Genomic DNA, 24,885 nt, shown 5'->3' with positions numbered 1-24,885 from the left:
CGTCTGAATTATTCCAAAGAAGTTTAGAAGTTTAACGCCTTAGATGTTATAATTGTAGTTTATCGAGAGTTAGAGACACATTTAAAACATAAAGATTAATACAAGTTCAGAAGTTGCTTGATAGAAAGAGGAAAATACAGGCTATGGCAGTCTGTGTCAGTGTATATGACTGACACAGAATAAAATGGAGGCAGGAAAAAATCAAGGCTATATTTGAAATACCACCATATAAAAATGCATCAGAACTAGCGTAGCTCATCATCATGATAAAATCTGAAGCAAATTCATACTTAACCTCTCATTAAAAAGGCCAATCTCTTTTATAAACTGCTTAGAAAAGACACTGAAAAGAAATGGGATAAAGAACGGGAATGTGCTTTTGAGGGTTTAAAGACTGTAGTGACTACATCCTCAGTTCTGGCATTTTGTGATGTTTCTAAGTCTACAGCTGTTTCAGCAGATGCCAGCAGCTATGGTCTTGGTATGGTGCTACTCCAATTACATGGACATGATTGGAAACCTGTAGCATATTGTTCCGGATAGCTTTCAGATGCCAAAACCAAGCACAATCCAATAGAGGGAGAATATTGGGAAACCATATGGATGCACAAAAGAACAATACAGTATATTCTTGGTCTTGATAATGTCTAATGACAGCTTCATGATACCCATGTTATTAATAAAGTACTGTTTAGACTGTAGAGATCATTCATGCCTTGGAAATAAAGACATATTCTCCTACTGCAAAATAGGCTGGAAACTTATGGAGATCAGTTTGTCAGTAGAAATGGTTGTTGAGGCCACAGGGTAAACTGGTGCTTTTTGACAATTCACATCACTGCAGAAACTGGACAGTTGTATATGCCTTATGGACAATTGGTAATGTATTTGCAGTGATCTAACAATGCTAGCTCACTTATTTCTCAGTGACTGACCGCTATCCTGGCCATCCATTGTTTCAGTAGGCAGAGAGGTCTGTGAAGTCTGAGATTAATTGTCTCTAATTAACAACTCAATTCAAGTTTCCTGTATCTCATCTCTCAGAATTATAATTTGCATATTAGAAATTAAGTTATTACAAAGGATACATTACAGACACTGATATTTACCCATATGCAGTGCAGTGACACAGAATATTGTATATTAGTTCCAAGCAACTAGCTCCAAAACCATGGAGTAAAATCATAAATCTCTTGATAACAAAGAAATAAAAGAAAAAACAAAATCAGAGAGCTCTCATATACAACATTCCTTAGAAGACTTTGGGAAGAATAGCTAAAGCAGGGTGTGAAGGAGGAAAAATTCTGGTTGTTTGGTTGGGTCTTTGCCTTTTTCTATCTGTCTGCCTATCTTTTTTTTTTTTTTTAAGTGGTGAGGTATCCTGCATCCCACTCATTCTACAAGTCAGTGGACCATAGAAAAGCAAGTATATATATAAAGTATATATGTGTATACATATAGTATACATATTGAGCTTGATGTTCTGTGAGATATGCAATTCTTGTGAAGACTAATTCAATAGCTTTTCTGATGTGGAACAACCTCCAAAACACCACATCCAGCCTTCATTGCTCAGAGAATGGGACTGATGCCTGTAGCTTGCTAAAAACAGTTGTGAGAGCAGCAAGGAGAGCACATTATCTTGCATTATCTTGGTTCAGGTCTGGGACAACCCCAACATCATGCTGTATTACCAAACACATATAAAAGAATTCTCTACCTCAAATTTAAAATCTGTTTTTTCTTTCCTTCTTTCTTTCTTTCTTTCTTTCTTTCTTTCTTTCTTTCTTTCTTTCTTTCTTTCTTTCTTTCTTTCTTTCTTTCTTTCTTTCTTTCTTCCTTCCTTCCTTCCTTCCTTCCTTCCTTCCTTCCTTCCTTCCTTCCTTCCTTCCTTCCTTCCTTTCTTCCTTCCTTCCTTCCTTCCTTCCTTCCTTCCTTCCTTCCTTCCTTCCTTCCTTCCTTCCTTCCTTCCTTCCTTCCTTTCTTCCTTTCTTCCTTTCTTTCCCTTGCAGATTTTCCCCATCAGAACTGAAGAGCAGAACCTGCTGTAACTTCTCTCTTCAGCTGCTGGCACAGGAAATCTCACGCTTATGAGACCAAGAGCCAACCTCCACTTGTGTACTTCTCTAAAATGTAGATATTGTTACCCTTTCCCACTCAGATAACAGAGTGATATCAGAAATGTAAATATTTAGTCAGAAACAGTGCATTTGTACTGTGGAACTTTCCAAAAGGCTTGTATGTCAAGTTCTTCAAGCTGCTTGCAAGGTGGCAGGGGCATCTTTGGCAGCACCAAGTCCTGATGGTGATGAAAGCGGCTTAGTAGTCTCTTCTTCTTGGATCTCTTGGATGGCTTGGAGACACAGTCAAGTTGTGCAAGACAAATGCAAGTCAAATAAGGCAAATTAGTCCTTTACACGTTTTCACATGTTTTTGTCTTGTAGTCTAAAGATAGTTTCTACTTCTGAGCTTTTTTAAAAGGCCTTCTAAATTTGACTTACTTGGTTTCTGTTATGTAGGATGCAACTATCAAACACATACTGTTTACTTTTTTGCCCATGGTTAAAAGGCAAGTAATTGTGAAGAAGGGAAGAAGTATGAGCTAAAAACATGTGATTTGAAAAGGAGAGTATTTTTAGCAATAAGGTCTGTGAGCGTTCTAGTTATGATCCTTTCCTAGGAAATCAGTGGCCAAACACGTCAGTTATTTCAGTGAGACAGAATCAGGTTGTTTCTGTAGACGGGCAATAAATTATAATGGCACTTTGGATGAGATTTTGACACATGCAGCAGCACCTTATTTCAAGGAAAGTTCCAATGAGCTGACAGAGAACATATCAGAACTGCTTGCTACTCTGTTCAGCTAAAGGTGGCTGAATTTAGCTTTATTTTTTAACCATATATCTTGGGTTTTCTTAGGCAGATTCATTCACAGCCAGCATCTTTGTTACTTCCCCTTTAAAATGTACGTTTTTGAATAGCACTACGTAGAGTTAAAAGTGTTAAGCTTATTTCCTTTTTGTTGTATAAACAGTATTTCTCACACTGTTCTTTGCCCTCTCTGCATTACGGTTTATTTATTTCCAATATCCTTTTAACTTTCATCTTTAATTTTTTTTTTTTTTTGAAAAAAGCTTTTGTCAGTGAAAGGGGAAAAATGGCTTCTGTCTTCTATAAGACTCCATTTTTTTTCCGTACTGCTACTTTTCCTGTTTGTCTGAGAGCAGATGTAATAAGTGACTGATGTATCAAAGCATCTTCCCTATAATGATGTGCATATGAGACAACATTTTAAGTTGTTATTGATCTGCAAATAACTATTCCTGAGCAAACTAGATTTCATCAGTTTCTTTCTAAAAATAAACCAGGCTTTAAATAGAGTCCAACAAGTGAAGTAATATCTGAATCGATTATCTAGCTGAGTTTTTTCCACAGCAGCCTGAAACTTTGAAGTATCAACTTTGTTTGCTGTGGTGTTTATTTTATTTTAATAAAATAAAATACCTACTTTATGTTAATATTTTTTCCCAGCTTAAGTGGTGCACTACACTGTAGTTAAACCTTGATTTTTAAATTATTATCTTGTGGATTATAAAATAATCACAAAGGCAAGGCAAAGTATAAATTCAACTGTGAGCATATAAATAGTCAAAACTTGTAGGTATGTACATGATTGTAAATACAATGTAAAGGAAACTAGAATAGTTTATTTAAGCATATTCTAAAGTATTATTTATGGATATCTGACACAGTTTTCCAGATTAAAAAACAAACAAACAAACAAACAACAAACATATACATTTTGAAGTAATCACTGTAACAAAAACAGCTTTCAAGAACCGTCTTTTGTTTGTTTGTTTGTTTGTTTTGTTTTGTTTCCCAGGTGTAGGCTTTAAAATATATATTTGTTCAATTTGGTTTGATGTAAATATAAACAGTAATTGTGGAGGAATAGAAAATGTGATTTCAGTTGCATCATCCTGAGGTCATAATATTAATAGAGTTCCCAACTAGTCCACTTTGGTTTCGTTTGCTGTTGGAGATTTGGAGATCTGTTATCCCAAAAGAGGACTTCACTTCACTTTATGAAATCTGAATGAGCCAGAGCTTCGATCCAGCAGACCTGTCAGTATATTGCTTAGATGTAGCCAGCAGGAAAACACAGTTATATTCCCAATTTAAACTCATGTGTAAGTGGAATAATGTCCTGTCAACACGTCAGTGGAAAAGATAAGAGAGTTATGTTGTTACCCTTCTGCTACTGGACTTTTTAGGAGACCTATCACTGAGGAGCACAGAAGAAAACCTGGACAAGCTCCTGCACCTTGGATCCATTACTTTCGAGTATTTTATTCATGCTCACCATTATGTATGTTGCAGATGCTTGCTGTTAAGCAGTAGGTATATTTAGGGAACTTGTTGGCCTTTGGAGGTTGCATGAGCAACCCTGCCTGCAGCTCAGCTTTTGGGGGATTTCTCATGGTGTTTAGGTAAACAGCTTTGTGGCTGCTTATTTTATTCCTGTCTGATAACTGACCACAACTGCTTATTGCAGGTGGCTGCTCAGCAGGTGGGAAGTTAAGGAACTGGATGCATGTGTGTTAGGGCAATGGTTTTCCTGGTTCAGTGAGGTACCCTGTGTGAGTGTGTGCGTGTGCTGCATGGCAGTTAATACAGCACTTATTGCTTCCAGGAACCTCAACAGCAAAATGTTTCCTGCTCTTTGGCACTGATGGAAAATGGAATTCATTCTTTTCATTTTGGTGTTTTTGCGTTTGTTACAGAAGAAGCTCTGAGCCTGCATTATTCCAATGCAACCTATCATTTTGTTTTCAGCAGAGAAAAAAAAATCTCAATACTAAAAATAAATATTTTCTATTTTAAAATACATTTAAGATTAAATATTCATGTAATAAATATTTAACATATATTTATTTGTATAAATAAATCATATGAAACAGAGAAAGACAAGATAAGCTTTTTGTGTCTGTGAAAGTTATCAAAACACTTTTCTCCCTCTTTTTCTTGATGCTGCTATATTTAACCAGTAGATGTTTTTCTTGTGAAAAGACTTTTTTTTTTTTTTTTTAAATAAGAAGCCATATTTCCCTGAAAATAAGTGACTGTTGTGACAAAGCTGGCATTCCTGCAAATGACCATCAATATATAAATTTTGCTTATGTGATCTTTTGCTTACACATTCCAAAATAACCCAGCTTTTCTTTCTCTGTCACAGTGCATATATACTTGTGCAAAGTACTTCAGTATGGTGTGACAGTAAAGGGTTTTTAGGAGTTCTGACAATGTCAAAAGGCAAAGAAGAATGCAAAAAATGTCCTTAGCATAAAATTTAATTAAGGAATTCCCCAAATAAATATACATGAAGCAAGGCTAAAATCTATCACATCAGACAAGGAGAAGACATCAAAATATACATCAGCGTGGGGCTTGCAAACTCCTGAAAGTAGATAGCCTCTTTCTTTTGATTTAGAAGGAACTTAATACATTTTCATCACGACCAAAGGCAGAGGGTAAACAATAGCATGAAGGGAGACAAGCAGGTGATATGGCAGCTCTTGCAGCATGTACATCACCTAGTGGACATGCTTTGCATACTAAAGGGTGGATCTATCCTGCTGCTGCACATTTTCTGCTCCTCTTATCAAACGCTTGTCCTGATGCACAGGGTAAAGGCAGGATTTAGCCTGTACCCTGGCCAAACCATGAAGGATTTTCCAAAGAAAGTATCCGTTAACATTGATGCTCATTGTGCAGCTGCCTCCTTCCCGCTGCAGTCCTCTGGAGCATGAGACCTGCAAAAGGTGTGCAACAAGCAGGAGATGAAAACAAAGCATGACCCATGCTAACATGTAAAATAGACTTTTAAATTCAAGGGAAAGGCACGGGGAAGGCTTATAAATTAAAGCTGTCAGAGATCCAGCTTACCATTGTATCTATTTAATTTTATATGAACGTTTATTGCGCCACTCAGTCAAAATGAGTGCTTGTCGAATGAGAGCTGCAGCAGCCACAATCCAGCCGCCATACATACTCTAAGGCCTAATCCAGCCCCAAATGAAACAAACAGGGAGCTTCTTGTATGCTTCCTGGAGGATGAAAATGAGCCTTTCAGGAATGGAAGTTGCTTTAATAGAAAGACATCGTTGGCAAAACAGGCGTGGACTTCAAGTCTGCACAGTTTGAGTGGAAAAGTGTTTGAGCAGATTCTGGACAGGGATGTGTGACAACGTTTGACACTTGGAGTTGCAAGGCAGTGACAATTAGGAGGGACATACTTGTCTCTATTTTTAAACAGCGGTGAGGTGAGTTGATATAGAAATTCTGTTCCAAGAATTTCAGTGCAGATGACTGCCCATAATATAATTATTCACAGCAAAGAGCAAGCCATGTTTCAGCTCTGAACATTTGATCCGTCTATGTACAATCAAAATACAGTCAGATTTGGACAGCCTAGCAGGATATTTCTGACTTCCATGTGCAACTATACTTCTACCAGCCTTTCTCTCACACAATGTCACACAGCAATACACAGTGTAAATCTTTCATATGTCAAATCAGACATGGCAGCTACAGTCTGCAGAAAAAATCTGCAGGGTGTAAAGTTACCAAGTATTTGTGAGGTCTACTGTGAGGCTGCATTTTTTTTTTCTTCCTGAAACATGAATTCATCTTTCAAAGAACATGTTTATTTTTCCTTTTTCACTAAAACATATCTACTTTCTCCAGGAAATAAATATAGAGAAGAAAAAGGTATGGGTAAGAGAAGTTTGCAATAAGCCAGGCTTCAGTCATCAGCTTTGGAATATAATGACAATATTTGATGGTTACGATCTTTTAGGATTTAGGAATCGTGTCAATTTATTCTCCCAGCATGTCTGGGGAAAGTATAGCTACCATGAGGGAGTCTGTATTTTCTGCTCTCTGTTACACTTTGCTATCTGAGCAGGCTTTGTCCTTACTTGGCACAATGGGAAATGGTGTGCCATACGAGCCAGGGCTGGTGTTTTAAAAGGTGATTTCTGTATTATTCTCATTAGGGAAAGAGAAAACATAAGTATGCAAACTTTAGTCAATTTGTAAGTGGATATTTAATAGCTGATAGCTCAGATTAGAGTTTCCAGAGTTTCTAAATGATGTTCCTTCCCTATTTTGGAAGATAATACCTAGAAAGTCAATTGATCTTTCAGACTAAAGGTACAAGCCAGAGGTAAGTGCTGTGTTTTTTTTTTTTTTTTTCTTTTCTTTTTCTTTATGCTAAGAATCAGGACTAAGTATTAGGACTGACACTACAACAAAACGTACTCTGTGACCATTGGCAAATCTCTTACTAATTTTTCAGCTTACATATTCAACAATGGGGATGAAAGTATCATATCACAAAGATCTGCAGGCTCAACTAAAGTTTCTAGATCTGCAGCACACAAAGGCAGTCGTGGAAAAGATGCTGGTTTTAGATTATTTAAAAATATTTGAAAATACCTCTTAAAGATTGTCCAATTATTTTGGCCTTGAAATAGACCGCTATAAAACAGTTAGGTTTTAAATCAGAAATCAGTGCCAGGCTTGTGGCTTCTCACCATCTTTGTAAATTAAAATCACTGTATAACAAAACATGTCCCGATTTATGCTCTGCTGAGCTGAATTTACTTCAAGGTAAACTTGACCCCTTATTACGCTATGCCAATCTGTTCATTAGAGCTCTGTGTAGATATCTGTAGAAAAAGTAGATCTATTCAGATCATAAAACTTATTTTAAACATATTTTCAGAGTCAACCAAATTTTCAAAGCCCATCGCAGAGGTGGATAAATGATGCTCACAAATGTCCTTTCCAGGACATGTATGTGGCCTGTTGTAAATGCATGTAAAGTTACTTTGCATTCAATAGGTCTACTTAAGCGCTTAAAATTAGGCACTTGTAAATTTGCAAGATCAGACCTATAGCATATGTATGTGTGTGCGTATGGGTGTACGTACAGCAATAAACAATGCAGGCTGATGAGAAGTTTATTATACACTAATGCTTTTACCTAACATTTGCCATCTGAAAAAAAAAAAAAAAAAAAAAAAAAAAAAATAAATGCCTGGGCCATTCTGACAGATCCAATCAATTATCTTCACCCTGAAAATAAATAAATAAATAAATAAACACTTTTTTTCCTCTCTATATGAAGTTGATGTTCTTTTCCACGGAGATGCCTTCTTTATACAGTGTCAGCGTGACAGCACAAGTACCAGTTCACCGTAGGTTGCATCACTGACAATAATATTCTCTGAGAGACATGGAAGGGAATAACTGATGAATCGGAAAATATATGGATGCCTGCTGAAATGATTATGTAATGAAACACAAAGTCAAATGGTAGCAAGCTTCTATTAATTGTGGATGATAGTAATTAATTTCCACTGCAGTTGTGATCGCGTTTCTGCATTTAGAAGAATCCAGAATCCCCTTCCAGGAAAGTGTGAAATTGCATCTGGGTTCTGCAAGCCATGAAAGACTATAAATTTCTTTTAAAAAGAGAGAGAGAGAGGGAGAGAGAGAGAGGAAGGCCTTCCCCGATACTGTACTTTATAAAGAACAAAAAACAAAGGGAAAAAGAAAATGATAATTGTTTTCTCTAAGGCTATTATCTAATGCGAAAGCAAACAGTCTGACTGGAAATCAGCTAACAGAAGGGGATTAGAGAGTAGATCTGAGAGTGGCTTGATTTCTAGCGCTGCTGTCTCTTCACACAGTGATGAGACACAGGCAGAGCAGCCAGGAGCTCTCCAGATGGCTAGAGAAAGTGTTTGTCTTGGGTTACTGCAGGGCAGTCTGGACTCTTAAAGCCGGGGAGGCATCATTAGGGAGCAAGTTAGATGTCCACCCGGTAAAAGCGAGCGAGAGAAAGAAAGAGCAGGCAGGCTGCCCGAGAGGGACCGCGCTCGCCTATTGTTAACATATACTTGACCCCCACTAACCTCCTCACGACACAGATGTCTCCTACCTCTATCACCTCCCACTGCTTTAAGCCCTCCCCCCCTGCACCTGGGTAGCGGGGCCGGGCCGGCTGCCGGCAGTATGCTGCCTGCCTCGCGAGGTGCCTGCTAGCGGGGGAGCCGGGCGCGGAGCATCCTTGGGCGGCTCGGCACGGCACGGCACGGCTCGGCTCGGCTCGGCTCGGCACGGCACCGGCTCGGCACCGCCCGGGGCAGAGCTATGCGTCGGCTGCCCGGGGCCAAGCAGAGCCCCCGCCACTGACAGCGGCCGCTCCCTGCGCTCCACATCACGGCTGGCTGCGGAGGAGGAGGAGGAGAAGGACCCGGGCGTTCGCTATCGCGGCTTGGAGACTTGATTTTTTTGGTTCTCGTGCTTTCCCTTGGAACCAGTAGGCTCTCTCTCGAGCTGATCCTCCTTTAAAAAAAAAAAAAAAAAAAAAAAAAAAAGAGAGAGAGAGAGAAAGCGAGAGAGAGAGAGAGAGAGGAGGGGGGAAGAGCAGCTGGAGTTTCTCCTCAGCTCGTTTTGACTTTTGTGGACGTGGATCATCTGGACTGGGCAGGGAAGCCGCGCCGCGCTGCTCTCCCCTTTCCCACCCCCTCGCCCCTCCAGCAGCCGGGGCTGCCGGCTCTCCCCCGAGCAGGACGGGAACTTTTATTTGCAGCTCGCAGCCCGTGGCGAATGGTGGGAATCTCCGGTCCTCTGCAGTGTGAGTACGGGGCGCGGGGCCGGGGTTGGGGTCGGGGGTGGGGGAGAGACACCCGAACCCCACTTTCCCTCCCCTTTCTCCTTGCCCCTAGGGCTGCTCGGGGCTGTGACTAACCCGGGCGGGCCGGGGTTGCCGCCGGGCCGGGCACGGCTAGCTCTGCATGCAGTTTCCCACCCGCTGTCCCCCCGCTCGCCAGCTCGCACCCCGGATCTCTCAAAAACCCAGGAAGCGAAGCACCCCCTCCTGCAAGAAAACAGCCCTCCGAAGCACGCAGCGTAGGGTTTCTGTCTCGATTTAGGACTCGTCTTTTTTCCTTTTATTTTTTTTTCCTGCCTCCCCTGTCGCCAGATGACCGAGCTATCCAATGTGAACCGGAGTGCCTGAAATATTTCTGGTGGTGTTTTGCTGTTGTTGTTCCATTCTAATCACGGGATTATGTAGCACTGGCAACATCACTTCAGGCTATTTTGCAAGAAATATTTCGGGCTGTGCACGCCGCCTTTAATTGCACAGCGATTTTTGCAAGTTATCTCGCTTCCCCAAACGACAGGGCAGCGTTAGGGATTGCATTTCCAAAACTGCAATGCAATGTGAATGTGGCATCTCCTCTGTCTGAGCTGAAGGGTCTGATTCCATACGTTGGTAAAACACCATCGATAGGGGGGCTGAAGGATGAAAACCACCCTCCCGGCCACGCAAACGAGCCTGGGACTTTTGGGCGACTTGGAACCCTTTTGTTACTGCCAAAGTTAGGAGGCTGGGCGCACCGGGGCTAGCGGAGGGAAGGGACTTGCGACCTTAGTCGGGGCACCCGCGTGTGACTTGTAGGCAAGCAGAAGCGGTTGGCTTGTCACTGCCCTTTGCTCCTGCAGAGCGTTAGAGAGAAACTGAAAGTAGGCAGCAGGACAGGGGGGTGAAGGGGCCGGGGCTGCCCCAGCCAGGAACTCGGCGCCGGCTTTGGTCGCTCCAGCAGCCGGCGGTGCCCGGGGCCGCGGCAGGCGCTGCCCGCCCGGGTGGCGGCGTCCCTTGGAGCCCGCTGCTGGCGGGGAGCTGGCCGGGGCTGCCCCTTCTGCTCGGGCTGCGATCCGCAGAGCCTCAGAAAGCAAAACCCGTCCTAAAAAGAGCCGCTCAACTTTGCCGCTGCCGACCGCGGCAGGGCTGGAAGCGCTTCGGTGCGCCCTGGCTGTGCGGCATGCCTTGTCCCCGAGGTGGCCCCCGCAGAGCAAAGAGGAAGGCAGGTCGCCCTCGGTGGCAGGCATGGCAAGGGGTGAAGGTGGCTGCGCAACCCTAAAGACGCAGGGAGAGCCGTGCCGGCCGCCCCAGGACGGCCAGCGCCACCCGTCCGGCCCCCGACTGCCCAAAGGGACCCTTCGGAAGCTCGGGAGGGCACAGCCGAGGGCTTGCTTCGGCAGATATTCCTGCGCTTAATGTAACTCTGACCCCTTTAACTTTTAACATCGCTTCCCCTAATTAATCTGTTCAGGCCCCAGACTTAAATGGCTGTCCACAGCTGCTGCAAATTGATTTATCCCCTGATGGTGGTCTGAGTTGCTGACCAAAGCAGGATTTTTATTATTATTATTTTTTCCCTTCCCCATTTTTGGTCTACTAATCTGTTTTGACTTATTTTCTACTTAGAGTTATACTTGCATGTTTTTTGAAGGACTCAGAAAATATTTTCTTTTGACATGTAGCTAGAAACATAATTATTGTATTTGTAAACACAGTATGGTAGGGCTAAGGGTGAATATAATTTATTTAATTATACCCTTGTAGCCTTACATTTCCTCTGTTTCTGCATCCTGACAGATGCGATGGGAAGTTTAAATAAGCAACTTTGCTAAGTGTAGTTTGAGGCAAGACATGAAAGGCGTTGTTAGATTTGAATTCTATTGTCCAGGTTTTCTGCTCTGCTCTTCTGATAACAGTTTCAGTGAATCTGGGTAACTCAGCGGATTGAAACTGGTTTCTAATGGTTGTTAAAGCTGATGCTTGACCTTTCCATGGGAAGTCTGAAAACCTCATTCAGTTTATTCTGGGCTGATTTCCTTAGGAAATCCAATATGATCAGGGAATTTCCTTCAGCTCAGCCGAATGCTAAGAAAGTTAGTGTATCTTGTTTACACGGTCTGGTTTTAGCGGTAGGTGTTTCTGGGGCTCCCCTTCAATCGACAAAAATACTAGGAAAAGGATCTGAATATGGCTTATTCATAACCGTGCAGTCTGTGAAAACACAAAGTTGGCAAAGGCTTCATTAGCTGCGAGATACACCACAGGCTCGCTGTCAAGGTTTTCAGTTAGGAGGCTGCGGTATTTGATAACTGACAACTTTTTGCAGGTCAGTTATATCATATCTGAACTTGCAGTGTAATTGCTGCTACTTTCAATTCCTGCATCACTTTTCCTTTCTGTCACAGAAGTCTCAAATCACGCACCAGCGTGAAGAAAAGCCTCGAGCCCCACCAAAAACCCGCTCCACCATAAACCTACCCCACCCGTAAGCCTGTAGATGCTCCGGTGAGCTGAAGCCAGGCCAGGAGTAGGGGAGATAGCGGCGAGACATTGGCCCCGCGTCGCAGGACGGTGGAAGCGGGCTGGAGGAGACAAGAACCATTCTGTTTGTAATGGAATGCAGACAGCAGTGTTAGGTCACTGCTTCCTGGCAACTGCTGCACGAGTTGTTTTTCTTCAAAGGCTTCGAGCTTTTAAATAGTTTCCAAAATCTTTTCAAGTAAAACATTGCCTTCTACCATTTCTGACCACCTTAACGTTAACTCGTTTCTTGCCTAAATAATGGACCAGTAAAACATCACACGGCATCTCATCTGTATATGCTTAACACTATGTATGCCTGCGCGCACATGGAGTTTTATGCTAGAAGTATTGTTTATAGAATAAAGGGGAGAAAAATAGCTCCACCTGGAGTGCTGGCCAGTGGCTAGTCAGTTCAGGACATTCTTCCCTGTCAAATCCTGTTTCTCACTTCTCTGAAACGAACTTCAGACGACAGGCATTGAATGCGAAGCTCACTTCATTGAGGTACCGTGCAGCCTGCAAACCCCTCATTGCCAGACACTTTGGATGAAATAAGCATCTGCAGTATTTGCATTGGGGGTGATGGGAGAAAGGGCTTGCAATTGTCATTTTCATCTTTCAAATCCACTTGCCACAGTCCATTACTGTTAAATCTTTAGCTAATTGAATAAGGATATTAGTATGTTGCTATTGCAGGAGCTTCAGATTTGTTAGACTGGGGGGGAGATCATGTTCTTTGTTCTGCAGAAACTTAAGTTGTCATGCAGAGATCAAGAAGCATTATCAGCTGAAATAAAACGTGAACTTGGTGTTGTGAAGAGGTTATTTCTCATGGTTTGTCTGAAGAACCTGCATAAAGAAATTATTTTAAATCAGAATATATTTAAAAACTTTGCGCCATGTACTTAGCAGCCTGCTGTTTTTCATACAGCCTTTAATAGCAACCTGGAATATTTATATAAGTTTATACTGATGCTGACTTTAGTGTAAGGACTGGAAGTGTAAATTCTTAAAACATTGGCTTCCAGATTTCATTTCCTTCACCTTCTTTCAAATGAAAGATCTAAAAGAGTTAAATGCTGAACTTTTAATGTAAAGGGACTTGTTTTTCCACATAAATGTTACTTCTTCATAGAACTGCTTTAAAATTGCAGTTATTTTGTTCTTGTTTACTGTAAACTTGATTAGCTTAATAAATGGTAGCATAAATACAACAGGAAGTAGTATATTCTGTGGTTTCATGGGTAAAGAAAAATGATCAGCAGATGTAAAAATCAAAGTCAAAATATCCTGCCCTTTCACAAGGCTTTTTATTTTTTTTTTTCTTCAAAATATTTTCATCTGAAAGACATTGACTTCCATCTTCCTTTTTTTTTTTTTTTTTCCCTGCCATTGATATGAAAGTTTCCAAATAACGTTTAGAGAACAGTGGACATTTTATTAAAGTAAACATTAGTTCAGTATAATGGAGGTAATTGTAAGTGATAAGAGCAGAGCAGGTTATCTGTGTGTTGTTTAAACAGAAGGAGCTATTTTGCACCATTTCCAGTAGCCATCTGTAGAGGAGAAGGGTTTGCACCTGTCTGTCCACACTAATTATAGATTAGGTCCAAAGAAATGAAATTCGAGTAGGCTTTCTCTTAATGAAATCCATAGTGATTTTATTGTAAATGTGTTTTGTGTACAGACGGTGATGGTTGGGCTGTGAGTAAAATAAATTGCTGTATGGCTGTCATGTACTTGTAGTTGTAAAGCAGGATACTGCTGCATTAACAAAGGTGCTGAATAAAAATGCAGTGCTCCATTTATATCCTAGGCTTCAATTGTGGCTTTAGCTAGGTTTAGCCAAAAAGGTTCACTTTAAGCTCAGTGTTTTAGGGGTATGTTTCAAGGTTGACTTCTCAGTTACCATCATTTTCATGTCAATGTACTGGCACATAGGTGGTCCTTTGGCTGAAATATATGGGGTAGAAATGGTTTCATGTTAAATATGTACACACATGCACGCAGAGTGTGTCAGAAATACTTTCCTCTCATTTAATATTATATTGCTAAAACAAAGTGGAAAGAGTGAGAAATGCATTCTGCAGTAAAAGGTCACATGAATTTCTACCACATCTGTTTATAGTAATTATGAACATAATTAACATAAGAATTACAAGTGAAGTAATGACAAGCTGAGCTATGAGATATTATGCCATAATGGTCATATGTTGGAATTCTCACATTATAGCACACTAGAATTCACATATTCAATGCAAGAAAGAAAATGTTAGATTTTTATCTATTTTAATGCTTCAAAACTTATCTGCCTGGGGCAGATGGACTTTACGCTTTATAGGAAGGTAACCCATTATTAAGAGAGAGTCAGTTGAAATTAAGATTTCTAGCCTGCAGCTTGGACTTTGAGACAGCTGTGCTTATGGAACGCCACTTCTGTTACACATTTGTAGTCTGATTGTATTTATTTTATTACCACACATTGCTTTATTTTTAAATGTGTGTTTTCGCAGCAAACTGTTTACATTAGAAAGGATCCTGGATTAGTTTTTCTTTAGAGAATTGTGACTCCAGTAGTAAAATTGTCTGGTGGGATGGCCAACATAGAAGACACATTGTGGCTCAGGAAGATGAGAATTTGATGGATCCTAAATTAGTTCATGGCATATATGTGTATATATATCTCGAGGAAAAAAATCCTTAACGTCTTTAGAATAAAAAGAGCAATCTCTCTTTTGTACACAATATTTTGAAAGAACACATACATAGGGAAAACTCTGTGGTACTTTGCAGGTTGAATTAATTTAAGTCACTTTTCTTTGGAAATGCATCGTACATACCATTAAGTGTAAGGGCTAAGGTTTCACATGAGTTGACTAACTTTTGTAATATGACCTGTCTGATTACCTCTAAATATGGTTGTCACACAACTGACAACTGGAGGAAGTTGAGCAAAAAGTGGCCCTTCTTAAGGGTAAAAATACTGGCTGAGGAATGCTCATAGTAAATTTTAAATATAAAAACCAGTTTACCTTTAAAGGAAAATCAAATTCCTGGTTTTATGATATGAAAATATACCAAATTGCTGTCTTTCTAAGGCTAAACATATAGAGTGCCTTATGAAGAATAAAAAAATTACCTTGTGCAATGTCTCAGTGATACCAAGAGGTTTTCGCATTATTGGATTAGTGGAGGATTTGTGACAGACCCCTTTTTATCTGACATTCATTGCAGTGACATGATTTTCACACACACGCCCTTCCCCCACCTAGGTTCTGGTTTTCACTTTGTATTATGTGTCAAATTCCCTTTATTTCTTTTCTTGTGGAAAAACTGCTATCTTGGCCGAGTGATTTTTGGAAGGAGTTCTGCACTGAACAATGCTTGTTTCACTCTAGTGTGCTGTCATTGTCCTCACTGCAGCCTTCATGTTGCTTTTCCACAGACGTGTAAGGGATATGCATTCCCTTAACTAATAAATGTCAATTCCTAGGGGGGAACGTTTAAAACTTAAAACCTGAAAGTGCAGAGTTAGTTTAGCAACTAACACTGTTTTTGTACAGTGACTCTACTGGTGGGCTGTGCCCTTGTTTGGCAGGCCAGTCTGTTTCTCCCTTCTCATTATCTCATGATAACACAGAGTTATGATGAATCCAGTCAACATAAATCACACACTTATGTTTTCTCAATATCTCAGCTGCTGGCTGTAGGACCTGCTCTGGCTTATCATTCATCCTTGGGTGGATGACGGTGACCTGCAGCCAGCTGGGGCTGCTGTTGGGGCTCTATTGCCAGGCTTATGGTGGCTATTTGGCCAAAATGGGGTTGGGCAGCACTCCTGCCTGGGTGCACCTATTTTCTGCCACCTGGGACGTAGGCTGAAGGACATCATGGGATCATTGTTTTGTTGGGGACCAAGGTGCCTTCAGGTGGGGAGCCCCCGTGCTGCTTGTCCCAGGGGGTCTGGCAAGGCCCTTGTCCTGGAGAGTTTTAGGAGTGGAGGTGGGCTGGTGACTGCCCAAAGCAAGGGAGAAAAAAGAATAGATGTTGCATCCAGAGCACCACCACCCTCTCACCTCCACTCAGGCCAGGGGCCGCCGAGCCATGCCCCCTGGGGCTGGTGCATGGCTCCTGCTACCTGACACCCACCATGCCTTCACCTGGGCCATGCTGATAATGCACTCTTCCTGATAGACACTGCCGGCCCGCTCCCCCCTGCCTCACAGGGACACCGAACCACAGCAAGCCGCCCCCCCGCCACCAATAAGCTGCATGGGCATTTAACATGCACAAAGCCCGGGCCATGCTGCTGCTCTCATCCTTCCCTCCATCCTTCCCTGCCACAGGATGGTAATAGCCACCTGGGGCCACCTCCACAGGATTCCCCTGGCTTCACAGCCTCCGGTATGACCAAGGAGAAGGGAGGGAGGCCGTGCCTGGGGAACCAAAGCTTGGTGACAGGCATGGCTTTACAAACAGTAGACGGAGGGGGAAAGAGGCTTGCATGGGTGTTTTATCGGATGGGGAGACCCTAGGCCCAGCTCTGGCCCCAAGTGCTGTTAGGCAGCTGGTGGTGGCAGCTGGGGTCAAGATGAACCGTGGTGTCCCTCTGGCGTGAAATTACACTGCTGGGTTTGGTGTGTTTGTTTGTTTGTTTGTTTTACTGCAAGCGTGGCTTTCCTCAGAGGGAGGATGCTGACAGGAGCTTGCTGTCATGCTTGTGTGTGTAATCATGGTGTAAATATCTGGGTTGCTTCAGCAGGGACTCCTCAACTTTCAAAATATGGCAGACATAGAAAATGTGGCTTTTTTTTCTTCTTTTTTTCCTTTGGACTTCGGTGTATGATTTTTCATTTCTCGCCAACCATTAAAACAACTTGCATGCTAAGTGTGTGCATGCATATTGTTTTAGCAAATGGCTTTATCAGCAATTATTTCTTAAAGCAACATCAAACAATTAGCTTTAAAATATATTCAGAAATTTGAAATATTTATATTGCTGTTGCACTTTGTCAAGTGCTTGTGCAGACAGATATATAGATATGATCCAGTAACTAAAAGCCTAATTAAAATTTGTTTAAAGCCAGGGGGGCATGTATTCTTGTTGACAGCAGCAGATCGATAGGGTAAGACAATAGAGCCCCATTATTTTACTTCCATTGACTGAACATATTGACATTTCAGGTTTGTGATTGCCTCAGTGAGCATGATGAAACACTGAAATTCACAAACCAACTGTCTGGAGTGGCACATATATTACTGTATGTCATCTCTGCCTTCAGGATACCTTATCACTGAAGCAGAATGGTAATGGATGGCAGCAGAGCACTTCAGAGAGGTTAGGGCTCTATCAGTTAAGAAGCTGACACGTAGCAGGTTTCAGGAGTATCTTTAATTACACCTAGAATTATGTACAAGGAAAGATGGTCCTTGTTACCTGCTGCTGCACTTCAGAGTTTACAGACTCAGAAGCAGACAGAATAACAAGGTACTTATGTTTCATATTTTATATACAGGACTTTATACCTTAAACTTTTTCAAGAAGAGTCCAAGGACTGCTGATTGTGCTGTTTGTGTGCTTGCCATATTTGCCAATGGCAGCATCTCAACCCAGCCTTGATGCTCAAGTTCCAAAGCACCTGCTAGACCTTCCCCCGCTCTGAAGATGTACAAGCAAACAAAGAACAACTTTAAAATACATACATTCACTTTGGGTTTCTCTGTCCTCAATATGCTGTATTGACGGTGGTCAGGGGATTCAATACAGTGAGAATATTAAGGAATGGTAAATATGTATTTTTACCTCAATATAAGCATTGTAAAAAGCAAAGTATTTATGCAATATGTTAGTGTGTATACATAAAGGTATACGTTAACCTATATGATATAAACACATATATAAAGAAGACCCAGTGGTTGCAGAACATAGAACATTCTTTATTATTTTGAAGTCTTTCAGATGTTCTTTAAAATCTAGCAGACTGTGGAATGAAACCCATCAGGGTTAGGCAGAGGTAGAGATTGAAATTAATTTAAAGCAGACAAAGAGCTAATATGAAAGAGCCACTGGTGATTTAACTCATTTTTAAGAGTAAGTGTAATGAAAATATAAAATGTATTCTGAGTGTGCCATCTACTCAACAATTGTTGCCATCAAGTGGACTGCTGATGCCCTTTAAGATGGTAAAAAGAAAACTGGTCCTTTATACCATTTTCATGAAAATGTTAGGTTTCTGTTTGATCAGCAGGTGCTGTTGAGATGAAAGCCATGTGTAAATTTTCAGAAGGCCAAAAGTGTCAATTCAGAAAAGGAAAGTGATAAGAGAAAATGCAATCAGTTTTCCTGTTTTCAATTTGTGCAGGATTTGAAGAGCTGTTTTGTTAAACTGCTACATCTGCTCCAATATGAATATTGAACTACTTCCACTAAAAATAACACCCTATAATTTGGAAGCCATTGCAATCTTTTGTTAATGCAAGTGGGTTATTTAAAAAAAAAAAAAATCTATTCTGAAAAATCTCCTGCCTAATGTGCGTTTTTGTTTATCGGCACTTTTATCTTCAGCAGATAAAATGGCATTATGCAATTAGGACCATATCTATTTGGACTATAAAAATGGCACCGGATAGCTGAATGTCAGTATATTGGTAAAAGGATTTAACTCGTATATTTAAAATAATTTTATTAATAATCTACAATTGTATCTTAAAATGACAAGTGACTGTTTCCTCAGTGTAGCAATACAGTGTCACCTACGCTTGAGTACATTGTTGAAAGTAAAGGATGTTCAGAGCATTACAGAGCATTCTTTGGCCTATTTAATTTTTGTTATATGTGTAAATCTAACTTTAGTCTTATCAAGAACATTCTGACTTTTTTTTTTTTTTTTGAGTAACTTTTTCCACAGTAAAATAAAATGATTAAGTTAGATTGAATGCACATTTACAAAAATATTTGCTGCTGTTGAGCTGCTAATCCAAGTGAGTTTTATTAACCTGGAAAGCCTTGCATTGGTAAAACAAATTTTCTGTCACAAGCATCTTCAGAGAAAATAATATCAGTACTTTTTAAAACAAGCAAACAAACAAAAAACATCATCACCCAGATCTAATGAAAAGGGGGGTGGCTTGTTAATTTTATAGATAAAGATCTTAATGAATAAGTGATAATTCATTGTTACATCTATAGAGCCATATGCACATAACACGAATAAATGTGCAGAATGAACCAAGAGCTTTTTTCTTTATTTCATATTTAATGCTACATAGAGAATTACCTGGTTTTAATATTAGAATGGGCTTTAGTGTTGAATTCTAATCTAGAAGTCGGGAACTCAGCTCTTTGGCAGGTGTCCGTGTGGGAAAGGGCCTTGCTGATGCTTCTGTTTGGTTTTACAATTGGATTTGTAAGCTATTGACCTTGGAGGATTTTCCTCAAAGCAGTCTACAGATCAAAAATAATTAAAATTCAATAAACTTTACATTTAAATATAGAATGGATTTTGTCTGAGATCAGTGCTTGTGGAAGGTTGGCTGGAAGTCTGTGGCATGTCTACTTGATAGTTTGTATTCCCAAACATAACTATGTGCACACACGTGCATAAATTTATGCTGAATGACAGGGGGATGATTATTTATACAGATTTTCTCCAAAACTCTATGCTCTCCTGAAACATAACGAAAAGCCTCCCTCCCAGAAGAGTGTTTACATCCTATGACAGTCACTAGACTCAAATCTTCTAAACATGAAAGTTGTTTCCTTTCCTCCAAACCTCCTTTTCCCCAACAAAGCTAACCCTGTTAAACCTCACCTTCTGTGGGACGTATACATAGTTATAGACATATGTACGAGAAGTAAATATTACAAAAAACATGGCCGATCAGGGCAAAATGTCTGTAGCCTTAAATAGCTTGTGATATCTGCCAACAGCAGAATCCACGCTAAGCAGGCCCTGCAGGGCCTGACCCGAGGATGTGAGACCCTTGAGGAGCCCCGTGTTAGTGCTAAGTGCCTGCACGGAGCTTTCTGCTAGCAAATATTACCAAACAAATGCTCTGTCAGTGTGTTTTAGTGGGGATGCTGCCTGCCTGATGAGTTGTTAAACCAAGGTGCTTCTTGCTTTGGCCATAGGGTTTTGTGGTTCTTTTCACAGGGGTTGGGGTGGAGTCTAACAGAGATTATAGCTTGATAAAGTGTCTGTGTCTAAATTTTCTTATATAATTTTTCTCAGCACATTCATGAAAGTGCTCTGTTCTCATTCTTTGCCAAAAATTCTGCATGCAGTTTTGCTGTTTCTATTGAATAGTTGCCATATTTAACTCCAGTGGTTGTGAATGGAAACGTGACTATAGAAAGAAATCCTTTCATACTAGCTTTCATTTTTCGTAATGTGTTTTGGGATGCCTGGAAAGAAAGGGCATCCTAGATATTCAAAATATTTATGAATACACACAGAGAATTTAAAAGAAGTCTGGCAAATTAGTTTTGTTTTTCTATAGTTGTTGGGCATGTGTGAGATATGGTGACTTATTCAAGTGATATTTTTTTACTCTGTATTCTTGATTGAATTTCGTCATGATTAAAAAAACAAACAAACAAACAAAAAAAAACCAACAACACACCACACACAACTGTGTCGTACAGAACTGTACAGTAATAGTATTCCTGAACAGTCCCATATTGCAGCATGCCAACATGTGATCTTCATGTGGTATTTCAAGATTTCTTTAAGCAGGTGTTTGAGTAATTTCCACCTCCCTGTTAGTCAAGACAGGTAGACTGTGGTGCTTATATAAAGTAACATTCAAAGTTCATAGATAATAGGTTCTCTCAGAAATTAGGTTGTTGTCTGGAAAGACATAATACTCCACCTAGTGGAGTGGAATTAATCTGCAAACAGTGGCAGGCAATGACAAATAATAAAACATATATAATTTATGAAAACCATGTTGAGCCAGTGAGTAAAAAACAGGAATTTTGGCAAGCATCTGGGGAGGTGGCTGTGTGACCACTACAAATTGCACAAGACTGTACTTACTTTTGTTGCTCTAGGAGGCTCATGTGTGTCTGCCTTGTTGGATGTTAATACGTAATTTACATAAATAGCAGTCATTACCACTAGTCATTTTCTCTTGTGATTCATTTTATTTGGGAACCCAAAGGCTTCATTTTTGCATTTCTGATCTGACCACACAGGTGTCCCTTTGGGTTTGCGGCTTTGGTGTCATTTTAACTAGTTTGGGCAAAAAAAGAAACAATCCAACCCCCCAAAACTCACCCACTTTTTTCCATTATTGTTTATTTTCCAGAATGCATTTTATGCTTTTTTTTTCTTGTGCTTTCATAATGGCAGTATCAGGATATGCTGGTCTTGTGTGCTGTCATGACAAATCAGATGGCTTGTTGAGTAAATGTGTTTGTGGCATTTGGTAGTCCCAAGGTTTAACAATCTCTGTTATGAAGCATGAGATTAGATAGAGTTTTGTTTGCTTCCCCATTATTTTGTTCCTATTGTGTTATTAGGGTGGAATAGAGTTAATTTTAAAGCTGGGAGGCAAGTGGATATCCAAACCTGAGCAGAAAAGATACCATCCTCAAATCCTCTGCGAATATTTATCCCACCATTTAATCACACCTGTTAGACAAGTTCAAGAAGAGCACTGTGATAGACCAGCTCAGGCATGGACAGTGAGAAAGTGTGAGGGCTATTGCCAGAAAAAGAGATGATTAGGATGCAACAAAGGAGACAAAATGATACTACTGCAAAGAATATTTGGGAAGAGTGCTCCAAAGGAGTGCTTTCAGTGACATCCAGGTGGGGTTTGCTGCCAGGGCCATTAAAGCATAGTGGTGCCAGAGAAAGCTGCCAACAAGTTTAGGGATAATGGTACCTGCGGGTGTGCTACCAGTGGATTGTAGTGCCAGGATGATTTTTTTTATTTTATTTTAATGGTGACATTGAGGAAAGTATTTAAGGGTAACGTTATAGAAAGGGTTTTAGTGAGTGAAGTCACTGAGTTCTAGGAACCATTAAGCAAAAGCTGTTTCATGGCTGTGCTATTTATTATTTTTAAAGCTTGTTGGCAAACCACTTAATGCTGGAAAAGCATGCTGCAACCTGTATTAAAACATATTGAAGATGAGCAAGGAAAACATCGTACTGAAGTGAATAGATAGCCTGGTTTCTGAAAGTTACATGCATTTCTTGTGTGACATGATAAATTAATGTAACTCCATGGGTTAGCAGGATTTGTGAGCCTTGAATTGAAAGTATTGGCACTCAGTTTTTCAATGGTATTCACACGTCCATATCTCCTTGAAGATGGTGTGCCTTTTGTCTGAACACAAGCCTGTGGATCTGGACCTTCAGGCTTTCTGTGTTCCCATCTCATCTTTGTGATCTTAACAATACTCTGCTGGATCAATATTAGGGACTAGATACAGATACTGCCCTGATGACGTTAGCTTATATAAGAATAAGTGGGCGAGCTCAAGTCAGAATATAAAGTGAACCATTCTCTTTGCATTATAAATGACGGGCTTCCCTGATGAAGAATTCCATTTAAAGGAAAGATTAAGTCCATTCCTCCTGTAATAATATTCTCAGAGGTTCCTGTTGAGTCCATGGGGCAGGTTTTCTCAGTTTAGGTATCCCAAGAGCTGTAAAGCTGTGTTCAAGGCAGTTATCTGCTCCAGAAATTTCCAGAGAAGTGTACAGATACAGTAAATAACAGCTACAGTAGTTTTAGTTTTAAGAGTGAGTCAATGTACAACTTCCCTTACAGGTTTGAGATGTAATCACAGAATCACAGAATCACAGAATTTTCTAGGTTGGAAGAGACCTCAAGATCATCGAGTCCAACCTCTGACCTAATGGACCCATCCTCTTCCCATGAAAATCTTGGGGATGTTTTGGTGCTATTTTTTTTTTTTTTTTTTTATGAAGACCCAACCTAAATTTCCCATTCTCCTATACAGCTATTATTAGCCACTATTGTTTTTATTATCTCATAGCTTCTCTGGGAAGAGAAGGATGGGCAGGACCTCAGTGACATTGCCAGAGCAAGTCATCAGTGGCCATGCCTGCTCTCCAGGAGGTCACAGGAAGCAGGTGGCTGTGTTAATTGTCCTTGCTCCCAACTCTTGCCCTTCCTGGAGGCAATTTAGAAGTGGTCAGGAAGTGTCAGGCCTACTGTGTCCCCCCAGGTTCGCTACCTCATGCATTCATAATAATTTGAGGTATGTGCCAGGCAAGGGAAACTGAATAGGAATCCCTGCTGTCCTTCCTCAGTTGTGTGGCTATATGGCTGGAAAGCCTGAGAACTGTGACTTCAGAGTATGTGTGGGGCTGCAGGTGAAATCCAGCCAAATAACAAAGAATCCTATTAAAAAAAAAAAAAAAAAAAAAAAAAAAAGACATTTCCTTAACATGTAGTGTCTTCTTTTTCTTTTGGGTTGCTGACATAGAAGTCCTACACAACAAAACTACAAAAACTCACTGGGGGCATGAAATATTTCTAGAAGTGTCCACCTGCTTTTATCTGGTGAGGATGGGGAATGTAAATGCATTCTCTGCTTAGGCCACTTGAGTTTTAGTGGTTTTTGTTGCAAATGCACCGTCAGTATTCTTGGTCCCAGAATGGCTTCAGAGCTGTGCTTTGGAAAATTAGTCAGGGTCCTGCTACTTCAGATGAGCTGCTTCTCTAATACTTGATTTTAGCAGTGAAGACACAACATAACTGAGTGTCTCACTGCAAGTATTGCACCTGATGCAATATACAATATTGCACCAGGTTTGAGCTACCAGTAATATTTCTGTAAGTGTCTTCTGGATTGTATCCACTCGCGTTGGAAGTGACGTGAGTTGAGTAATAAATATCATACTAGTTATTTGTCGACCATATGCATTTGGGAGGAAAACAGAGATTCTGCTCAGGTATACTCTTGGTTTTACTGAGACTACTTGCCTAAATAAAAGGTGGGCTGCAGGATTATGTGGCTGGTGAATCATACTGGTTTCTGAATCACTCTTACAAAATATCAGCCTGAAATATGAACAAATAATGAGCACATTGTGCTTGAACTTGTACCTTATATAAAGAATAGCATTTTAAAGAAGAATATTTTGTAAAGTGTTTATTAAAAATGACTTGCAATTTTGTTCTATCAAATCCATTGTGCCAGGAAAAATACCCCCTTCAGATGGGAAAAGATATCAGAGTTCCTGTAAAAATATCTGATTTTTATCCAGCTATTTTCTAAGGGTTAAGGCTCCCTTTTCTTCTGTGCAAGGAGATCAGCTGACAACAGCAACAACCAAATCATGTTTGCAGCTGGGCAATTACAGTAGACCCTAAGATCTGCAACTGTCAACCATGAACACAGATGCCTTCAAAGTTCTGTTTTTCTTCCATGTGGAAGTCGTTGGCATGGAACAGATGCCTTCATTTTGGAGAAACCAACCTCTGGATATAATTGGTTCTCTCTTGTCTTGTCCTCTAGGGACAGTCTCTCACAGATGAAATTAGATGAGAAAAAAAAAAAGACACAGGCACACACATATTCACACATGACATGAAGCAAAGAGTTTGCAGGATCTCTATGTTTTGTCACATGGACAAAGAAACATGTCTCTGTTTTA

At 40.5% G+C, this 24,885-nt stretch overlaps 1 protein-coding gene across 2 annotated transcripts in view; it reads left to right on the top strand.

The window, feature by feature from the left end:
* The first annotated feature begins 9,459 nt into the window (after nucleotides 1-9,459).
* Nucleotides 9,460-24,885, top strand: part of RUNX1T1 (RUNX1 partner transcriptional co-repressor 1) — a 111,762-nt gene continuing 96,336 nt past the window's right edge. For both annotated transcript variants that reach the window (XM_032182359.1, XM_032182358.1), the window contains exon 1: nucleotides 9,460-9,709. In XM_032182359.1, coding sequence (XP_032038250.1) covers nucleotides 9,682-9,709 — 28 coding nt within the window. In that variant the 5' untranslated portion in view covers nucleotides 9,460-9,681. The remainder of the gene's footprint in view (nucleotides 9,710-24,885) is intronic.

Source organism: Aythya fuligula, chromosome 2, assembly GCF_009819795.1.
Source record: "Aythya fuligula isolate bAytFul2 chromosome 2, bAytFul2.pri, whole genome shotgun sequence".
Classification (NCBI taxonomy): domain Eukaryota; kingdom Metazoa; phylum Chordata; class Aves; order Anseriformes; family Anatidae; genus Aythya; species Aythya fuligula.
The sequence above is the reverse complement of the archived record's forward strand: the minus strand, read 5'-3'. Positions and strand labels throughout refer to the sequence as shown.